The sequence below is a fragment of the Vulpes vulpes genome, chromosome 16, assembly GCF_048418805.1.
Source record: "Vulpes vulpes isolate BD-2025 chromosome 16, VulVul3, whole genome shotgun sequence".
NCBI classification, from domain to species: domain Eukaryota; kingdom Metazoa; phylum Chordata; class Mammalia; order Carnivora; family Canidae; genus Vulpes; species Vulpes vulpes.
Window position 1 is genome coordinate 71,570,989 of NC_132795.1, and position 22,692 is coordinate 71,593,680.

Genomic DNA, 22,692 nt, shown 5'->3' on the forward strand with positions numbered 1-22,692 from the left:
TTCTCCTCAAAGGATACCAAGCATCACAAATCAAAATGGTACCACAAGCACTCTAAAAATTAAATTGTAATTGGAAGTACAACCCAGAAGTAGGCCAGGACTTGCCTGCTAAACCTGAACAAGGCAGCTTCCTTTTAAAATAAAAGATTTAGATATGTTTTGGCTAACATAATAGCCAAATATTCAAGTTACAGTAGAAACTCACTTATCATACCAAGAAACAAGAAATCACAACTGAATAAGAAAATGGCAGTAAGAAATGAGAAAAGACAACCATTTGACACCAATCGCCAAGATGAATCAAAGGTTGGAATTATCTGATAGTATTTTAAAGCAGCCATCACAAAAATGCTTCAACAAATTGATAAATTCTCTTGAAAGAAACAAAAAATAAAAAATCTCAGCAAAGAAATGTTATTTTTTTAAAGAATTGAATGTAAATTACAGAAATGAAAAATATAACAGTAACAAAAATCTCACTGGATAGGCTCAATAGCAGAGTGGAGATGTGTTAGTTCATAACACTGCATCAGGAGCTTCCCAAATGTAATCTGAAACTGCTCCCTTGTAGATAAAGGGGGAAGGAGACATGAGGGGAAAAGGGCAGACCACTCCATGTTCCTAGGTGGCAGGTTTAATAAGCAAAGAGAACTTACTTGGGTGGCCACAAGGTGAATGGATCCACTCACGCACACACCAAATCTTAAAGTTTACATAGGGGCCTTAACTGGGTTTAGCCAAGTCTACTAGGCAGATATTCTCAATACTGTATTTACTGTCTCAAGGCTCTGTCCTTGGAGTAGCCTCTGGGAGCAGAAGAGGCAAGTAGAACCCACATTTATTTTTTTTTTAAGTTTTTTTCATTTATTTACTCATGAGAGACACAGAGAGAGAGAGAGAGGCAGAGAGACACAGGCAGAGGGAGAAGCAGGCTCCACACAGGGAGCCTGATGCGGGACTCAATCCCAGGTCTCCAGGATCAGGCTCTGAGCTGAAGGCAGCACTTAAACTGCTGAGCCACCCGGGCTGCCCAGAACCCACATTTCAAGAACAAGGAAGGTGAGGAGCCTCTGTTCACCCAGGTCCAGCTCACAGGTCAATTGGCAGTCACCGCTTTTTGAAGATCTTCTCCAACAGAATGACAGAGGATAGAATTAGTGAACTTGAGAACAGAAAATGGAATGTATCCAATCTGATTAACAAAGAGAAAATAAACTGAAAAAAAAATGGGCCCCACGAGCCTCAAGCACACTGACAAAAGATCCAACGTGTGTATCATTGGAGTCTCAGGAGTGGAAGTGAATGGAATTAAAAGAATATTTGAAGAAGTAATGGCTGAAATTTGCCAAATTTGGCAAAAACATAAATATGCAGGTACAAGAAGCTGAGAAAAACCCAAGTAGAATAAACCCAAAGAAATGCATGACAAGACACATCAGCACTATGTTTCTGAAAACTAAAAACAAACAAACATGAATCCTGAAGACAGCTGGAGAGAAATGATGCATTACTTATAAAGGAGCACCAGTTCATATGACAGCAGACTTCTCATCTGAAACCATGGAGGATGGAAGAGAGTGGCATGACATTTTTCAAGTGTTGAAAGAAAAACCCATCAAACTGAATTTTAGATTCAGTGAAACATCATTATACAGGAAAGAAAAGAAATAAAAATATTCTCAAACTAAGAAAAACAAAGTTATTTGTTTTTAAACTATGAGGATTAGCTAGAAGAAGTTCCTCAAACTGAAAGGAGATGACAAATGAAGGAATCTTGGAGCATCAGAAAGGAAGGAAGAACAACGGAAGAACAGAGTACAAAAACATGCAATAAACTATCCTCCTCATGAGTTTCACAAATCATACTCAATGATCAAAACAAGAATCATATCACCAGCTGATACTCAAGACAATGTTTTTGAAAAGTGAATAAAGTAAAGGGACTTAAAGGGAAATAAAGTCTCCATGCTTCACTCAAAGTGAAACGTGTTAACACCAGTGAATTATGGTAAGGCACATACATGTATATTGTAAATACTCAGAGCAACCACTAGAAAAACTATGCGTAGAGATATATTCAAAGACACTACAAATCTGCATGCTGTGGAGCTAGTATAATAACAGTATCATTTTTTTTAGCAACTTACAATGACCTTGACCAATACTCTCCATACAACAATGCTATATGATCAGCAGTATTAGTCTTATTTTATCGGTAAAGAAATTGAGGCTGAACTTGGATTTGAATCCAGGACTTTCTGATCATTTCACCTCTGTCTGAGCTCTCTCCCAGAGTCTACAAGTAACTTGGTATGTTACTGAGAGAATGGAATGACCATAGTCCCCTTGGTTTAGAGAAATAAGTGCTATTAAGTAAAGTTCATAAGAGCCACTACTTATGCGCCTAGGACATTTACACAGCCATCAATGTAAGAGTTCGTGAACAGTGAAAAGGGTAAAATCCAAGCATTCATCTGAATATAGGAAGTGAATATTTTTCTGGAAATTAGTTTAGAAGGATTGAACTTCACTCCATCTTGTTAGTCATTCAGCCATAAGTCCAAATTAGAAAAATGGATGTGTCACCATACACCTAGATAATGCTTGAACTGGTATCACTCTCAACCATCTGTAGCATTTGAACTTGGAGCAGTAAGTACCTAGAGGGCCATAAAAGTCATTTTGTTCTAGCTGTCCTAGTAATATAGTGCTTAGGGGAAATGGGGCAGCATCAGCTAGCTTTTAAGAAAGAATTAACAGGGGGGCACCTGGGTGGCTTAGTTGATTGTGCATCCCAAGTCTTGATTTCAGCTCAGGTCATGATCTCAGGGTTGTGATATCAAGCCTCACATTAGGCTCCATGCTCAGCGTGGAGTCGGCTAGAGATTCTCCCTCTCCACACTCCCCCTCTCTAAATAAAAAGAAAGAAAGAAAGGAAGGAAGCCAAAAAAAAAAAAAAAAAGAATAGCAAGTGCTGTGAAAAACTAAGTACTAAGCAAAGAGAACTTCGATCACCGAAGATGTTCTATTGTTAATAAGAAAGCTTTTTTAAAAAATTTCTTTGGGGGATCCCTGGGTGGCGCAGAGGTTTGGCACCTGCCTTTGGCCCAGGGCGCGATCCTGGAGACCCGGGATTGAATCCCACGTCGGGCTCCCAGTGCATGGAGCCTGCTTCTCCCTCTGCCTGTGTCTCTGCCTCTCTCTCTCTCTCTGTGACTATCATAAATTTAAAAAAAAAAAATTTTCTTTGGTTTTCCTTTTTTCCCCCTAGGTATGCTATGAGACTAAAAACTCATTCAGGCCCCAATGCCACACCAGAGGACAAACAACTAGCTGCATTATGGTGAGTGAATGATAATGAGAAAGCTTAAAATAGCTCCCTCAGCCTTGCTATATGTTCATTGGCAAACAAGGTACTGAAACGCATACATTTTTCTAGTGACTTCTGATGTGCAAAACCATATGCAGTTCTAATGGTGGCCAGGGAGAGCCCACACTATTTCATGCATGATGTGAATTCACAGTGATTGAGAATCAACAGGTCCATTACACAAGGATAGTAGTTTCTCTGTGTGTGTGCATGTGCGTGTGTGCATGCAAACATGTGTGCAGCTGCATGTGTGCACAATTTTAAAATCAGGTAGGCCTGTGTTTTAATCATTTGAATGTGAGTTGTGCCAAATGTCATTTCTCTTGTGTTTAACACGTTAGACACGATCAAAATAATGCATTTGCCTCCTTATATGTGGGATTAGTATGACTGAATCAAGATGATGTGCAAAAGTTCTCAACATATCAAACTAAGGAACAGTTCATTACACTGTGGTAATAGAAGCATTTCTTTTAAACTGTTCACCATCATGTAATAGATGTTTTCTATATCTGTAATGATTACAATGGTACAGATTATGTGAGTATAATAATCTTCCTCGTTACATCTCCTTGGGACACTTCACCCCATTCTCCCAAATGACAGGACACCTATCTATAGAAATCCAACATTTTTAGCTCTCTAGTGGTTCATCCCCTACTCTAGAACCTGATCTGCAGGTCAGAGAATCAAGTCTCAAAGGAAATAGCAGCAACATACACAAAAGACAGGGTCCTCGGGTACTTTTACATCATCTGCAGTTTTATGTGCTCAAAAGAGACTATTAAGTTGTAGTTGGCATGTTGGCATTCCAGCATGTCAGCACCAGATCTGAGTTATTAGCAAATAATTATGACCAAAGAGCATCAACGCAAAGAGAGTATGTCTCAGGAAGTACTTTCTGTACTCTTTTCAAACTGAAAATTCCGTATTAGGATTAACAAATTAATGATGATTAATACTTAATATTATGTAAGATAGAATACCGATATATTATAAATAATATAAAATAAAATAATAACTACTCTCAGCACTGAGTTCCTCTTGTTTATAAGATGTTCGTATCTGTTTCTTTATTTGAACTACTCAGAGTCCAGTAGTTTAAAAGTGAAGAGAATACAAACAGGTGGAGGAGCTATTCTTTCAGCAAAGCCAACACTGCAGAAGTCTGGGGCGCCAGTGGGGAATCAGAGTAAGGAAGGTGGCTCTGCCTGGAGACTCCCCGTCTCCGTGAAAGCTGTGAGCTAGTTCTCCCTCACTCCTCCCATGGAGAGAGACTGTCCTCTAGTGGTGGAAGAAGAAAATGGCCTCCCTTGGCCCCAAGAAAGAAGTGCTAAAGCCACCATCTAGTGGTACATACACTTGTGGGGTAACTCCTTGAACTTTAGAATTAGATCTTTTGAACACATGGCAATACAGATACTCGACAGACATAAACATAAGCATAACAATATTTCATATACGTAATCCTGATATAAATATGGAGTGCCTTAGAACAAAAAGAGTTTTGTGTAAGTTTTGTTGGCAGAGGACACACTTACACTCCCCGGGGCCCATTTCTCTCTTTCTGCCACAGTTACCGCTGCCTGGCTCTCCTGTACTGGCGGATGTTTCGACTCAAAAGGGACCATGCTGTGAAGTATTCCAAAGCACTTATTGACTATTTCAAGGTATTGTCTGGTTAATGGGTGACATTGCTGCTTGGATCCAGTGGTCAAGGACATTTTCTAGGAGCCTGGCAGACTCAATGGCTTTGGGAGGAATACAGGAACACTCTGATGTCAATAGTAACCCCCTTTATGATATTCTCGTGGTGTTCAAGGCTCAGAGAATGGCCTTGAGAGCCTGCCTGATTCGTCTTCCTGCCTTGTGTCTTCGTATGTCCATGGCCTCAAGAGAAAAAAGATCCAATTACCCACTCGAGTGTCCTAGGAAATTCTTTATAGCTAACAAATTCCTCATGTTCGCTTAGAGCTTCTTCCTCTCAGAAGTAACAACTTAGGACTTCCGGGTAGCTCCCTTCAGTAGCTAATTTAGTTTTTAATAAGCGTGTTGTTTGAAGTGATAAGAAATGGCTCGTTGGAACTCAGAGGCACTAGGACAACAGCAGTGGGTAAAGATAAGGGTAGAATTGGAAACCAGGCTCTTCTCCCTATCTCAGGAAGTGAAATCATTTTCACTGGGAGAATGAGAAAAAAGAAAGCCTTCCCTGCTGTACTTGTGAAGCAGACATGAAGTTATAATGCATTTGAGATTTCTAGGCCTCTTTGCTGTCCATTTGTCTATAGAAACAAGAAATTATACCATTTTCACCTCTACCAACCCTTTGTCAGATACACACCATCATTTTAGATCCTTTAACCCCCAACCTCCATACCTTAGAGATCATTTCTGATGACCAGGCTATGTTGGAGGTTCCGGGGGCTCTGTGCGACCTCCTTCCTGGTCATACATATGGAATAACCAGGTTCTAAGGCAGGATATGACTGTTTTTAACATATTGACCATTCTGTGTCATAATGACAAGAACAGACACTAAGCCTATTCCTTTACTTTGGAGGCCCAAGGTCAAGAGAAGTAGTTTCTAAAATGTCAGAATCTAAGAGCTAATGCTGAAGAGCATTATTACAGTACCAAAAAAATTAAAAAGCTTGAATAAAAAGGACTCTGAACTCTGTAAGCCATGGAGGTTATAACAGAACTTTTAAGGCATACAAGAAGTTCTTAGCGTGTATGTGTGCCATCCATGAATATGTACCGAATAGACAGAGAATACAAACATCAGTTTCCCCTCCAGGGATCACTGGTTGTTACCCTTAATTAAAAGCTATTTAAGGGGATGCCTGGGTGGCTCAGGGGTTGAGCATCTGCCTTTGGCCCAGGGCGTGATCCTGGAGTCCCAGGATTAAGTCCCACATCAGGCTTCCTGCAGGAAGCGTGTTTCTCCCTCTGCCTATGTCTCTGCCTCTCAATCTGTGTCTCTCATGAATAAATAAATAAAATCTTTATTTTAAAAAAACATTTAAGAAAAGCCATTTAAATGGTATTTAAAGTTTAGAGATTATGGGGGCATCTGGGTGGCTCAGTTGAGTGTCCAAATCTTGATTTGGGCTCAAGGTCATGATCTCAGGGTCATGGAATTGGGGCCCACCTCAGACTCCGCACTGAGCATGGAGTCGGCTTAGGATTCTCTCCCTCCCTTCTCCCTTTCCTGCTCCCTCTCCTCTTGATCTCTAAGTTAATTAATTAAATCTTTAAAAAAAAAAGTTCAGGGATTATGAAACCTTCAGGTAACAATGAGAATTTGTCCACAAAGAATGTGTTTTATCAATATAGAGCTACTTTTGGAAAAAAAAAAAAAAAGACCTGCTCCCCATGTGTGTTTTCACAGTCACAGGGCTTCCTTGGTAGTAGAAGAGGCCTGAAGGCAATTGCAGAATTGCCACCTGCTAGGCCATTTCTTACCATTTTGGTAACACCTCCACTAAAAACTAAAAGCCATTCACCACTTCATAAAGTCCTTTTTAACCAAAAGAAACACCTTGTCTCTGGGGAACCAGGCTCAAGCTGTTTTCTTGTCTCTGGACGGGCAAATTCACATCAGTATCATAAAGACTATTAATAATTTAAAAATACCCTAAACTTATGTGCAAGAACACATGATCAGGCTTTCAGAGTAGAAATCTGTCTGTACATTTAGCAACTTTCCTTGCCATAGGCAAAACTTCTTTTCAATGCCTGATGCAAACAACTGGCTCATGTATTATATAGCATCCTAAATCAAAATATTCAGATAAACCAGTTTTTGAATGCTCCAGTAAGGACATATATTTTAATCTGTTCTTTTAGAAAAGTTCAACAGCAATTTCTTTTAAGAGAAATTTTTAAGCCTTGTAAGTCAAAACAATAGGATTTGGTGTCTCATGTCTTTTCAGGCATTAAATGTATGTCAGTGGTTTCTGCAGATATGCCCTATATTTAAATATAAGATGGTCTCAGTAAGTGTAGTGGGGGGGGGACTCCCACTCTTTTTTCCTTTTCAAGAAAACTAAGCTAGTTGAAAAAATTTAGGCTGGTTCAGGATTCAACAGACCCTCAGGATTATGATTTAATTTGGTACATAGAATTCAGTGGATGAAAACCCAGGCTGTGGGGCGAGTTGTCCATTTTAGCCCCCCGTGGAACCCAACAGGCCATGCAACTGCCCCCCGCCCCCAGCTTCCAGAAAAAAGACCAGTCGCCTAGTGATTTCAGCTTCCCAGATCCAGTTTCTGTGAGTCTTCACTTTATCTGCAGTCTCTGCCATTACTTCTCCCAACGGTCACCTGAGAACATGTAACTGTCAGCTGTTTAAACTCAGACAGATGGTAGTCACTGACAACGTTTTTATTTTCCTGCAGAATTCATCTAAAGCTGCCCAAGCCCCATCTCCATGGGGAGCCAGTGGAAAGTAAGTTCATTTCTCCAAAGGAAAGGTGATAAATGAGACACTGCATGATGCTGGGCCATGTGCTGCTTTGCTTACCCTGGGGGCCTGTTCTACCTCCCCTGGTACCAACCTCCCCACTCTTGTTTTTTTCCTACTCTCTCCCCTAACAGGAGCACTGGAACCCCATCCCCTATGTCTCCCAACCCCTCCCCAACCAGCTCCGTGGGATCTCAGGGGAGCCTCTCCAACGCCAGCGCCCTGTCCCCTTCAACCATCGTCAGCATCCCACAGCGCATCCACCAGATGGCAGCCAATCACGTCAGCATCACCAACAGCATTCTCCACAGCTATGACTACTGGGAGATGGCAGACAACCTGGCCAAGGAAAACAGAGGTGTGTGTGCCTCTAGGGGGTGTGTGCAGGGTTCTACCACAGCTCAGGGAGCCGGCCTGACCCTGGGCATCACCGAGCAAGTTTTCATCATTTACCAGAGAAGACATAGTAGGAATTGTCACCTACTGTGAGAAAATTTTCCTGACCTCTCCCCCTCACTCAGGGCCTCCTGTGCCTTGACTGACCTTAATCTTGACTGTGGGAGATTAGAGATGGAGGTAGATATGGAAATAGATATAATACAGATACATAGGGGATGCCTGGGTGGCTCGGTGGTTGAGCATCTGCCTTTGGCTCAAGGCATGAGCCTGGATCCAGGGATTGAGTCCCGCATCAGGCTCCCAGTGAAGAGCCTGCTTCTCCCTCTCCCTGTGTCTCTGCCCCTCTCTCTCTCTCTCTCTCTGTGTGTGTGTGTGTGTGTGTGTGTGTCTCACGAATAAATAAATAAAATCTTTACAAAAAAATAGATACATAAAGATGATGTCAATACAGATATAGATATATACATGTACGCTTTTCCCTTGAGACAGTGAGCTCCTTGAAGCTAGGGGTCACGTTCTATTCAGCTTGCTGATCCCAAAACCTACAGGGCCTAGAACACAGCTGGGGAGCAGAAACATCGAATGAATGAATTGATTGACTGATTAATTAATGAGGATGAATGTCCCTAGCTATGTAAGTGGTAGCTACTTCTGACTGAAAAGAGAGTGTCTTCTAGGTAGCAGTAAGCTCTCTTTCTCTTTAAATAAGAGAAGATAAGGTTTGTTTAAATAAGGTTTAAATAAGGTTTGTTTTCACAGATTATAAGACAGACACATGTCTACTGTGGCTAAATTTGCAGTACATGGAAAACTACGGAGAAAAACATTTTTTAATTATCAGTAATCTTATCACCAAGAAGTAATTACCATTAACATTCTACCGAAGTTTCTTCTAGTCTTCTCCAAATATGCAAGATTCTTACCAAAATAAGATTGCAACCCATATGCAGTCTTATATCCTGTCTGCTTCCATTTAACATTGTATCAGGCATTTTCCCATGTCATGAACTTGTTCAGAAACATCTTTTATGGGATCCCTGGGTGGCGCAGCGGTTTGGCGCCTGCCTTTGGCCCAGGGCGCGATCCTGGAGACCTGGGATCGAATCCCACATTGGGCTCCCGGTGCTTGGAGCCTGCTTCTCCCTCTGCCTGTGTCTCTGCCTCTCTCTCTCTCTCTGACTATCATAAATTAAAAAAATTTAAAAAAAAAGAAACATCTTTTATGATGGTTCTAGAAGACTGTCATAATAGTGCTTATGCAGTCATAAAGTATCATGATTTCTCAAAACCATTCCCTTCTTGTTGGACATGTCACTTCAAATTTTTTCTATTATTGCAAACAATGTTATGATAAATATCTTCATATAAGTCATTGTTCATATTCTAGTTATTTTCATAAGAGGGAGAATTTGGGGGTCAAAGGTATAGACTCTTTTAAGGTATGTATTGTTACATATCTTGACACATATCATTAACTTTCTCCCAAAAGACTATGCCAATTTACTACTCTCCCTCCAATATCAGTGAGAATGCAAATCTGAGCTCACTTTCAAGCCTTTAAATGTGAATTTTGTTCCCATGATAGCATTGGCTTCTGAGGACAAGAACAGAATGTCCACAGTGAGATGAGGAATTAATGGCATAGATAAGCAGATGGGGCCTGCATACATGAAACTGATAATAAAACCAGACAGCACATAACATGCATCCCAGAGGTGGCGCATGAAAATCTAATGAGAATGCCAGGGAGGTCAATGCCAGGGGATTGAGGCCACCAGGAGAGGCTTGAGAGAGGAACTGGCATGGGACAGGGATTTGAAAAGCAAATAGTAGTTGCATGGTAAAGACGGAGTAGAGTAGGCATCACAGGTGGACAAAACAGAAGGGACAGGACATATAAAAATTGACGTGGCCAGTTTGGGAGACCCTGAGCAGGACACATTCCAGATGGCACTGCCAGCTGGCTGCTGGATATCTCGTACCCAGGGGCTCAATGCTGCATGTCCAGTGCAAAGTCGGCATTGTTTCCTGGACCTGCTCCTCCTCCCCTCTTCTGCTCCTAGATTCCTGCCTTGGCTATCCTCCCGGCCAACTGGGAGTCTTCTCTAACCTCTCCCTTGCCTTCTCCAGCAGGATCAGCATGTACACGAGCACCTCTGAAAAACTTCTCCCAGAGACTTACTTTCAAGGAGTGTTATTCAGTGATCCAGTTATGACAGCATAAGAGCCATATGAATTTGTCTGTATCAGCCACTATACTGTGATCTCTAGAGAGCAGAGCCTACACATTATTCTCCTTGGTATACTCCCCAACCTCTACCTCCCTGCACCCAGCACAGTGCCCTGGCACGTGATCAATATTTAATGAAAGAATGTCCCAGAACTAGAAGGTGACCTCGGTAGGATTTTTCAGAACCTGTCCCTGATTTGCCCCCAGGGACCTGGAGCCTCCTCCCTTGCTTTCACTCCAGGGGTTCAGCACTTGCTGAGTACAGTTAAGGCAACAGAGCCACAACCCACACCCAGGGTAGGAAGCATTAATGTATAACAATGCAGTCTGAGGAAGTAAATGTTCTTTGCTTTTTGGCTCAGTAAATGTTATCCATTTAAATGAGAAATGGCCAATAGAATTATTTGGATATAGGATGAGTTCTCCACCTGGGAGTTCTGTTCAGTTGAATGCTAAAGTTGCACAATGGACTAGAGAATGCTTGATGTATATAAAGGCAATGAATGGGATATTTTTCTTAAGTCACTCAGGTCTCTCAGGGTGGCACGCTTAGCATGCGCATCACTAAAACGACTCTCTCTGTCCCCTAGAATTCTTCAATGACCTGGATTTGCTCATGGGGCCTGTCACCCTGCACAGCAGCATGGAGCACCTGGTCCAGTACTCCCAGCAGGGTCTGCACTGGCTGCGGAACAGCACCCACCTGTCATAGGGACCTTGGCCGTGAGCCGGACTGTGCTCTCATCTCCGTGGATGGCTCGATGTCTCTGGACACTGCGCCACTGAAGTTCCCAGCCACAGCATTTCTCAAACCGCGGTGAATATTTCCTCAGCATCGAACAATGGTCTTTTCCCAGGGCATGTGTGTTTGTACGTGTGGGTGTAAAAGAAGTTGCCTGTATGTGTGTAAGATATATGGCTCTTTAGAACCGTAGGCATTTTCTTTGTCTAGTTTCCACAAACCCAAGCTAGACAAAGTGATCAGAGGTTTCTACTTAAGAGAATATACACTTACACACACACACGCACACAAAATCACACACACACACACTTTCTATTTCAAAGCTAAACCATGACTTCTTAGAACATTCAACCAAAATCTCATGGGTTAGTTAACCAGGTGCAATACAGCACACCAAAAGCTTGACTGCCAGTTAAGATGAACCTTAGTTCTTATATTATTGATTACTTTCAGTATTAATATACTATTCCCCAATTAATTTTTGATTGTGTGTATTAATGGGTAATTGAATAATGAAAAGAAGTCAGTTATTTTTGTGCTGGACGTTTACTAGATTGCATGTTACCAAATACCTTGCCTTTTGTCTAATACCCACCTCTCCCATCCAACTTTATTCTCAACTAAACGCGTCATAAGCAAACGGATCAAATCCCACAGGCCTTCCCTGCCCTTCCCCCCAAAGAATATGAAAATGGCACTGGAATTTGGTAAAAAGTCAGTGTCTTTGAAAGCTAACTGACATTAAAAGACAGCTGTGCTCAGAGCACAGTCAAGAACTGCAACCTTCTGCACGTGCAACAACCAGCCCACCCAGCACATGTGTTGTTTCTTCCTGCCACTGTGACACGGTGGCCATAGAGCCACATGGCATTTGTCAGCCAATATTTTTCAAGTCTTTTTCTCTCCACGATAGCTTTCTTACAAATTTTCTTGGCCAAATTAGGACATTACCTAGAATGTCTCTTCACTAGGAGTCTGTATCTGCTGCTTATCAAGCTGAGAACTATTTGCTAACACAAGACTGTCTGATCCTCTCACTCTTCGTGCAGAACGCAGGCCTTTGTTGCATTTCGATCTAGGGGATACATTTCAGGCTTTGGTTAGCAAGCTGCTTACTGCGCAGGGTAAGTTATCTTTGTAAGGACCGCAAATCTGTTTGGGGTAGCAACAACCAGAACATCATGCCTACATCCCCAGTACCTGGTATGTTTACATCTTGCCCTTGATTCTGCTTTCTTTTTTTTTTTTTTTTTAATGAAGTTTACATTTTAGTTTTTTGACGTCTTGTTTACAGTTTTTGTCTGAAACTTACTTCTTTTTATAGTCTCTTATCGTGCCCTAGATTTAGTCTTCTTGTTAAATAAACTCAGTTATAAAAATACTGGTAAAAAGCAAAATTCTTAGAAAGGAAGATATTATGCCTTGCCATATCCTTAAAAACAAAAATAATGTCCTTGAAGCCTCTCACTCAACAGAATTGCACCAGGATGGTCTGAAAAAGATAGGTGATGCGGGATGTGGAACACTCTGTTTTCCAAGGTGACAGTGGCACAAAACATTTATAATGGATAGTGATATGCTTTCCCTGATGCTCTTACTGGTTTGGTTGTCATGTTACCATTTGGTCACCTGACCTGTAGGCGGGAAATAAGATTGTTGTACTTCTAAGCACTGATTCAAAATGATTGAACAACTTCAGTGACTTGAGATGAGTTTTAAATGAAGGGTTCAAAGGGAAATGAAGCCACTGAAAGATTTGTGAAATTTGCATTTGGCTTTGGCCTTGGACCATCTGGAAATATTACCAGTATTTCTACTTTCCATTTATCCAGCTGCGGTGCTCCTCACATCCCTTTCACTAGTCATTGGCAGAGTTCGTGATCCCACAGTATGTTAGAAATTTGAGCATAATTTAGGAAATTTTGGATTTTTTTTTTTTTTTGAGGACTGAGGCTTATTCTACTTCCTCTTGCTGAATTCTGACGAAATGTTGAAATTCTCACGTAAAGGGATGATGAACCTGAGAGTCCATTGTGCTTCCCTGGGTCACTTTCTGGCCCTGCCCATCCTTAAAGTCACAGGTCTTGTGGGAGCTACATGGGTAAGCACCCACAAAACCCCATGTAAACACACAGGTGGCCCCTGGCTGATTATGCCCCAGCATTTTTATTAGCACTTAGGAGGCTCATGTTTCCCAACAAAACTTGGAACTGGTCATTTTGGAGATGGTCAGAGCATGCAGGTCCTCTCCCTGTCTTTGATCTCATCATAGACCATGTGAGGGCAGCAGTTTTCGTTCACTTTGGCATACATGATTTTGGTAAGGAACCATTTTCTGATTGTTGTCCGTGAAAGTCATTCATAACTTGTTCCTTTTATTTAGCTTTGTTCAAAGTAGAAATACCTTTCTTGTGTTTTTGGATTATAAAAGTAATACATGCTCATTGTAAAGATTCAAACAATACAGCAAATGTATAAAGTAGAAAGTAGTAAGTCCCATACCCCCGAAGACAACCACTGCTCACAGTTTCATGTATGTTCTTCTAAAGATTCTCCCATTTAAACATATAATGTCTATGATCATTTTTTTCTATTTGAAGACTTATTATTTCCTCAGAAGTTAAACACTGAGTTCAACTGACCTTATCCTTCCATGACCTGAGTGGATGCCTTCCTTTAACACAATGTTAGAGTTATCTTTGAAAGAAAGTAACCCCAATATATTCCTGATCAAAATTTGGGATTTGTTACTACTCTCTACACAGATCAGACTTATGTGCAGGATTGTGCCTGGAAAGAGAGGTTTGGTTAAAACAGATATTTCTGGAAACTTTCAAATTGCAAATGGAAACTTGGACCCACTATCTAAAGAAGAATGTACTGGAAAAATAATCTGAAGAGTTGACAAATTGTGTACTAGATCGAACACCCAGAATGGAATGCAATGAGATTTTCTGCACTAAAACTTACCCTAGTATGTAAAACAATGATGTGTGTATTATATAACAGTGATGTGTACATTTCTGACATCTCATACATAATATACACAGTTTGTATAAAAATGCATACATTTAAAAATATATATGTACAATACAGCTAACATAAAACTGTAGTATGCCTGAAGGATATTACTAGTGCCTAACATTGAGTATAAGTCACTGCGTGTTCGCATCACCTTGGAAGTGCAGTAATTGTTACAAAATTAATCAGTGCAGCCAACATTATTTATGAATCACATCTTTGAAACTGTGCAGTAGTATATACATATATATTTTTAAATAACATTTTTCACAGTTTTCCAGAGTTACTGTTGAAATCTGTATCACCAAAAAAAAAAAAGCAAGATTTTTTTAATGATGTAGACACTCTTCAGACCCAGTAATCTGTGTGTGATTTCCTGTTTGTAGATACCCAAGAGACTTTAGCAGTCACCAGCCTTAATGCATGTACAGGATATTATTGTGACTTAATTTATCTGCAGTTTTTAATCCATGTGAAATTGGAATTTATAAACTGACTTGGATTAAATATGTCTGCCTTTCTAAGGTTGCAAATGTTACATTAAATGATTTATGTTGTAAATGAGAGAAACCGAGTTGTATGTAAAAAAAAAAAAAAAGTGTCCACCAATTGCTGTGAATATTTTTACAAGGAAACTTCCGAATCAAAATACGTAAATACGTTCAAATAAGTATTCTGGTCCCCAGTTCATAATCTCTTCAGAAGCAACGTTGTCGTTTCACAAATTTTTTAAATGTAGCTCCCATGGATTATCGTTACTAGATCTGCTATTTTCCACCGGCAAGACAGAAGCATGTTTTTCTTCATTATAACTACAGTTTACTATCTGTCTTTCCCATTTCCCAGCACACATATGCACATACACACGTGCAGAATAACACACCCCAGTGGCCCAGAAAATGCTAACTAGGAAGCTTGAAGGAGTTCATATTGATGACTGCATTGATGCCTGTCCAACCAGTAGTCCTGGGACACTGGGACACTGTTTTACTCAACATTCCTTAATGACACAAGTTAATTCCTTAAGTTCTATGTGTCAGGTTTTTTCAACTCAGGCCAACGTGGTGGAATAATGCTTGCAATATTTGGTTGAGTAATATTTGGTTGAGAATTTTGATGAACTAATGAAGATGGAAAGGTTAGAACAGCAGCTTGCCATATATATCCACCTGTGGGGGAGAGTATTTGTTAACCTTATTTTTCCTCTTCTCTCACAACTTTTTCAGTCCATTCCATCCCAAAGAAGCAGAAACAGCAACAGAAACAGAACGATCATTCTACCTTACCCAGCCCATACCCTTAGATTCAAATTGCCTTGTCATGCAGCAGGACCCTAGCTCCAGGCCACCACAGAGACCATCTCATCCCACAGATGTCCAGGATGGGCTTTGCTTGCTCCAGGGACCTTGATACTTTTTTCAGAAGTGGTTTGGGCTAAGAAACACTCAACAGTCTTTCAAGAACTGTCTTTGTCGTATATGGTTTGCCTGCTACTGAAATCTGTTCTAATCAGAATTATTTTTTTAAGAAGTAACACATTTTCAATGAAACATGGATCAACTGGAGTCTTGAAAGACACTTTTTTAATGAAAGAAAGAAAATTTAACAACATAAACTGCATCTCCAACAATTTTCCAAGCACAGTTTTCAATAATACAGCTTCCTAGCAAACAGCACAAGAAATGTTCAGAGTTGAGATTTGTGTTCTTTTTGTCCAAACTGAATTATTCTATAGATGTCATCAGAGGGGTCAATTTGTTTGCATGAGGCATGAGGAAAATCACAAAACTCTATTCTCAAACTAATTACATCTGACCACAGTTTTGGTTTTTATGATTTAATTGGCATTCTGAGGCACCAGGGGTTAATTTTGGGCTGGCTCCAAGGGCACTTAGATTCACAGCTCTTACGGTAATGGGGATCAGGGGATTAAATCCCTATGCGCGTTACTTGGAAAATCCACCTCTTAGAGGCAGTTTTAAACACACTGATCTGAGGGATGATTTCAAAGTACTAATTGCAAGTCGGCACAAGGATCAGCCTTTGTCTCTAAGCATCAGGAAGAAACGATGGGGCCTGGAGAGCTGAATCAAGGATTTGTTTACTATTCGTTTCTGACATAGAAAAAGCTTATCAGAAAATACTTATATCCAAAGATGATGTAAAATAGTACTAGTGTTGAGGATTTTCAAACAGTGCTGTTTGGTGATAAAAACAATTACAATATTCTGCTTTCTATCATGTTCTTCAGCCCTTCTTCAGTTTTCCATAAAACAAAACTGACTTTTTCCCCAGTGTTTATCATCTCTTGATTTCTAGATGTCCACATGAGCAAAGAGAAAATACTTAATGCTGAAAAATACATACTCTACATGACTGAACGGTGTTGTACCCACATTAGCCAAAGATATATGACTTCTTAAAGAACATTCTTTGAGTCTCCTGTGTTACCTTCATCCTACAAAATGAGAGATCACAAAGCTTCAAGTATGGCCAGGTAGTTGAGATGTCAAAAATTCTAAGCATATAACTTACTAATCTTTAGTGATAGACACTTTTATAGCATTGTCAGCTATCCGTGGGGCCTGTGTGGTGAAATAATATAAACTCTTTTCTTTGAGTAATCTGCATTCTGATTATTAATCCCCTGAAGTTCTAGGATTACCAGCTCACTCCAAAATATCCCTCTCCGTGAGCTGGGTTGATTTTTTGTTGTTGTCGTTCCTTTGGGGTATTTTTCCCTTCTAAGTTCTATAAGTCAGGTTTAGTATCTTGACTTTTTAGGAGAACAGTTATTGGAGACAGTGGGAGCTTTGAGGAAACAAGGATTAAATAAGAGAACTCATCGATGTTGGGATGAGAAGTCAGGAAAATAACTGGAGTGCCCAAATGTCTCCCTCCTTCGCCTGCTGTGCCTGATCCTTGAATAAAGCTCCTCTGCATCCTTCACATACATCCTCCTGTATGTGAAATGTAACTCAGAATACCCATGACCTCAGGTAGTGTGAGGATCAACAGATTTGGCAAGCATTTCGAGATCCCAATTGTCACACTTAGCAGGAGTAACCCATGATTGTCAGAACAGAGGCAGCAGAAATATACCGTATCTACACACACCAGTACACAAAAGTGTGATAACGGGGCACGCTACTCTGTCCCAACCCTGCCAAGTTTTTAGAGGACTAAGAGGATGACAGTGGGTAGCCATAGCCCCCTTTCTCCATAAGATTCTTCACCCTTTATTGTTACTACTTTGAGTCCTCCTGCCTGTAGGCAGAGCTCTAAGACCAATGAGGGGGTGAGGGAGTCTGTCCTCGCCAAGAGCAGCAAGGCTGCCAAGATCCCAGTTGGTAGTACAGTCCCACCCTCCTCTTTCTCATCCAGTCCTGACCTTAAGAAATCAAGGGTGTCCAGATGGAAAGGGGAAGAAGGAACATTGGGTCCAAGCTTCCAGTATGTGCCATCTTCCATGAGAAAATAATGTGCCTATTGAACACCATGTTTCAAATATCTTCATAGAGCCAGAGAACATAGCACAGTCTCATTTTCTGTCTTGGTTTTTGTTTGAGTGCCAGGAGGCTGAGTTCCAAGATATGGATCATGTGCCTCCGATGGTATTTTTGTTTGTTTGTTTGTTTGTTTGTTTGGGGCCAGGAGGTGGACAGCTGCTCTGAAAGGTTTGTCCCTGAGAAAGGAGATCTGTCATAAGGGACATGGGTATGTCATGAATTTCAGGAAAGATGAGACCTCTCTTGAGAGAATAGATAGATGTTTTCTCTTGTGGGTTAGGTTACCTCAACATGATCACTTAATTGCAGGCTGCACCTTAATCAGTGTACCAGGAGAGAGAAAAATCAACATAAGAACTTTTTGTGATGCCCACCTAGACACTTCATGTTCTAGCCCTAAACATCGAAACAAAAACTGTAAATCTGACCAATCTGAATGTTTCATACAACCGAGATCAAGGCCTTCAGTGTTGGATTGAAATTTTTTAGCTTTTATCTAAAATTTGTATTATTTAGACACAGGGCTTCCTTGTGTCCCTAAATCAGTGCTTTCATGCAATCAAAATAATCATGAAATACTCATCCTACAGGGCCCTTTCTTTTCATACTTCCTGGAAAATCCCTAGCCTTTTTCCAATACAAAAGAGCAGTGGCTGAAAATCTTGCAAGATCCATCCTCATTTAGGCCCAAATTGATACTAACACCCTATCCCCGGAGCACCACACCTTATCCAGTGTGAATTCTGAGTTTTTAGGTAAAAAAAAAAAAAAAAAAAATTCTAGAATGGCAATATGACTTCTATTGGCATGAGGAGGTGTCGCTACGCTAGCTAGACACTTGGATGTTACATTTTCTTGGCCAAGGTACAATGGAATGCACACTCCTACTACAACATAATAAATAGCTGCCTACCCTATGTATGGTTCTGTGGAATCAAGTTGAAAGTCACTCCCATGTAAGTTTGCCTCAATTGGAGCAGGAATTTAAAATTCCACCATTTTGTAGTGTATCATCTAGGATGTTTATTCATGGAGCTGGCAACTCTAATTCAATATTCCTGCGTAGCATTTCACATGAAACACCATTTCAAGTTCTGCATCTCGGTCTCGGGAAAGCTGTCAGCAACTTAGGAACCTGCTTATGTCCCACAAGACTCTCCCACTGATCTATTTTGAGCAGCCACAAAACCAAATTAGAGGACTGTCATCTCCTCTTCCAGGAACTGGTCTGACTGACAATTGTTTCCGGGATTGAAGAGGATGCTAAGCAGGACAATTCTGTACAGTAATTTATGCTGTATACATGTACCCATTGTAGCATTGATTAAAGTGCTGTATTTATAAGGTCAAATACTATTTTCATTTGTGTCTAGTCATTCAATATTAAAATAGCTTAAGTTCATTTTTGTTACATGATATTTCTTTGGGATTTCTTGTTAGGGCATTTGAAATATGGTTATGGAGAAAGTCTAGAATCTGTGTCACTATTTTAATCCAAGTAGTTGTAATGGTCTATTAAGCATCAACATTATGAACACTATTACTGATGAAACCATGTGCTCTTGTCTGTGTCTTTAAGTGTGTGATAAAAATCTTAACCCAAGCAATTAATAAAGACTAGTGGCTTTAGTAAGGTTCACTTCCTCAGGCTTTTCTTCTCAAAATTCATTAACACTTTTTCCAAGGAAATTTGGTGCATCCTTATAAAGTCTTCCCAGATCTCTTACTCCTATAGAGGGGTCTCATCTCCCAGGCTGCTTCTAAGATGTCTGCATGCATGAAACCTAAAGTACTTCACTTTGGTGTTGGTTCATGTCTGCATAAGGAAGGGCAAATAACTAAATCCTCTCTCTCTCTCTCTCTCTCATGTAAGGAAAAGTTTCTCCTGCATAGCAGTATTTATCATATTGCAAATAAAACTCCACATTCAAGCCATGAACAATTCAATAATGAATTGTTTTGGCAAGGTGTTAGGAGTAGAGTGTACATCTAATAGTAAGGAGTTGTCTAGGGAGATCTTATGTTTTGTCTGAGTTTAAACTTATATGTACAAAGATGATGGAATCATTGACCATTATTTTACTGTTTGAAGATTTTGCTGTGTCTATAAGTCACATAAAACTCATGCAGAACAGTTTCTGGAATGGAGAAACATCTTACTATACTGTAACAGAATGAGCCTTAAGGATTTGTAAGAATAAGCACTTTTATATTTGAAGGTAAATATTAATGCATCAGTGAAGTTACTTTTTTAATGTCTTAATAAACCTTGAAATCAACATCACTCTGTCTCAGAAACATCCTACTGTCTCTTTCTAGAACTTCTGAGTAAAATGTGCTTTCCCATGTGTTACAGGATTTTGTTTTAAATGCAATCAACTTAGTCACAAACTTATCTTTTCCTCTATAAAAATATGAACCTACCTGAACTACTAAACTGGACAGTGCATTTTACAAAACGGAACACCACTCTGAGAATGCTCTTGGCAGGAAATGTTAAGTGTCACTTTAGAGTGAAAAAACAATCTACAAGAGAGCCTGGAATATTCTTGCTAAGCAAGGTTTTGATTTTTGTTTCTTTGATTTATTACATGTCAGGCTTTGTTTACTATAAAGCAATGCCCAAGTGGAGGCTGTTACATTGTGACATAGTTCGAACACAGCTGAGGAACAAAAATGTTCCATGCTGAGACCCACTCCTGCCATTTGTAGTTCATTTCTTTTTCCGTTTCTTTTATAAAATTTATCCACAATCAAACAAGTAATATGAGAATATGGCCTTGCTTAAAAAAAAAAAAAAAGAATGTGGGGGCACCTGGGTGGCTCAGTTGGTTAAGGGTCTGCCTTCAGGTCATGTCATGATCTCAGAGTCCTGGGATCGAGCCCTTGTGGAGCTCCCTGCTAGACAGGAGTCTGCTTCTCCCTCTCCCTCTGCTCCTCCCCACTCTCCTGCCCCGCCTATGTGTGTGTGTGTGTATGTGTGTGTGTGTGTGTGTGTGTGAGAGAGAGAGAGAGAGAGAGAGAGAGCACGTGCACTCTCTCAAATAAATTATTTAAAAAATTAAAACTAAAAAATAAATTTTAAAAGTTTGTGATACAAATAGGCAAGCATTGCTCAACAGTATTTCACCCTTTTAAAATGTAGAGTGTGTTGTTTTTAGTATGCTCACAAGACTGTGCAAACACCACCATTATCTAATCACAGAACATTTTCACTACCCCAGAAAGAAACCCCATTCTCAGCAGTCACTCCTCATATCTGCTTCCCCCAGCCCCTGGCTATCTCTGTGGATTTGCCCATTTTGGACATTGTATATAAATGAAATCATCCAACAGGTGGCCTTTTTTTGTTGGGCTTCTTTCACTTAGCATAATGTTTTCTTTTTTTTTTTTTTTTTTTTTAGCATAATGTTTTCAAGGTCCATCCTTATTACAGCAAGTGTCAGCACTTTATTCTTTTTTATGGCTGAACAAGATTCCATTGTATGGACATAACCACATCTTATTCACCAGTCAGTAGGTGTTGGCTTGTTCTCACTTTTTGGCTATTATGAATAATGATACTGTAAATAATCATAGCACAAGTTTTATGTATGTTTCCAGTTCTCTTGGGTATGTACCTTGGAGAATTGCTGGGTCATGGGGTAACTCTCCATGTTTCATTTTTTGAGGGGAGCCTGGGGAGGGGTGCTGATGAGTGCAGGATTTCTTTTTTGGGTAATGAAAATGTTCTGGAACTAGATAGAAGTTATGGTTGCACAACATTGTGAATATACTGAAATCCACGGGAATTATACACTTTAAAAGGATGAATTTTGTGGTATGTGAATTACATCTCAATTTCAAAAGTAGTCATATTTATTTAGACTTAGCATGAAGGCTTCCCAGTTGTTTTGTTGCTTCTTGTATCCTACTTCTTGAGTTAATTCTCCTTTCAGATCAGATCTGAGTTGTAACATTTTGAATCTTTGCACATCTGAGAGTATCTCACTTTGTGCCCTCACCCTTGTGTCCTGATTTCACCTATTATGGAATTCTAATTCCAAAGGATTTTCCTTGCAAGGTTGAAGATACTGTTCCAGTTTCTCCTTGCATCTCATGTTATCTTTGTAGTAAGAGTCCCTCCTCTCCCCATCTCCCTTCTCCCAGGAATCATTTAGGGTAGTCCCTTTATCCTTGGTGTCTGAAATGTCACCATGACTTTGCTTGGTAGGAGTGTGTCTCCTTTCGTTGTGTCTGTCCTTGATTCCACTCATCCATCCATGAGTTCCACACCTGTCCCCTGGGTCCACACCCGTCCTCACTCTAGGACGCTGTCTCCCATTACTGCCAGTGTACTCTGAACTCCGTGCCCTCTGTCCTTATCTTCAGATCTCTGCGATGCATGTTGGGAACTTCCAGGTTCCTCTGATTCTCGTTTTTAAATACTTTCTGTCCTCGTCCATTTTTGTGATTGTGAGAGAATTCCTTGGCTCAGCCTTTCAACATATTCTCTTGTCAGCTTCAGTGCTTCTGCCCACTTACTGAGAATTTCACTTCAATAGTCAATTTTTTCATTTCCAACATTTCTAAAGCATTCCTTTTTATGGGTGCAATATCATTTTATTTCCCTCTGAGGATTCTAATTATATATGTGCCATTTTCTTGTTCTGTTTGCTCTATTAACTCTGCTTCTTTGGATGTAAACTTTTCCATTCGTTGGGGTCGGTACCTCTCTTTTATGGCCTTTTCCAGATGTTTAGGGGTTATTGGCTGTGTGCTACACTTCACATCAGCCTTTCTGCCAATGTTCTTTCTTTTTGCTGCATCTAGTCTCCTGGACAAAGAGGGAAGCCTGTGTTTGCCAGAGCCCCATTTGGCCTCCCCATCGCAACATCTGAACCCACTGGTCTACGCTGAGGGGCTAACACCCCTGTTGCCTGCTTCTTGGCCTAAAGGTGGAGAGGTGGCTCCTCC

The 22,692-nt window shown here is 40.3% G+C and overlaps 1 protein-coding gene across 6 annotated transcripts in view; it reads left to right on the forward strand.

Moving 5' to 3' along the window:
• AFF3 (ALF transcription elongation factor 3) overlaps positions 1 to 14,788 on the forward strand; it is a 522,770-nt gene extending 507,982 nt beyond the window's left edge. For all 6 annotated transcript variants that reach the window (XM_072743000.1, XM_072743001.1, XM_072743002.1 and 3 more), the window contains 5 exons: positions 3,272 to 3,343; positions 4,947 to 5,040; positions 7,771 to 7,820; positions 7,970 to 8,193; positions 11,055 to 14,788. In XM_072743000.1, the coding sequence (XP_072599101.1) occupies positions 3,272 to 3,343; positions 4,947 to 5,040; positions 7,771 to 7,820; positions 7,970 to 8,193; positions 11,055 to 11,176 (562 nt within the window). In that variant the 3' untranslated portion in view covers positions 11,177 to 14,788. The remainder of the gene's footprint in view (positions 1 to 3,271; positions 3,344 to 4,946; positions 5,041 to 7,770; positions 7,821 to 7,969; positions 8,194 to 11,054) is intronic.
• Positions 14,789 to 22,692: the final 7,904 nt, after the last annotated feature.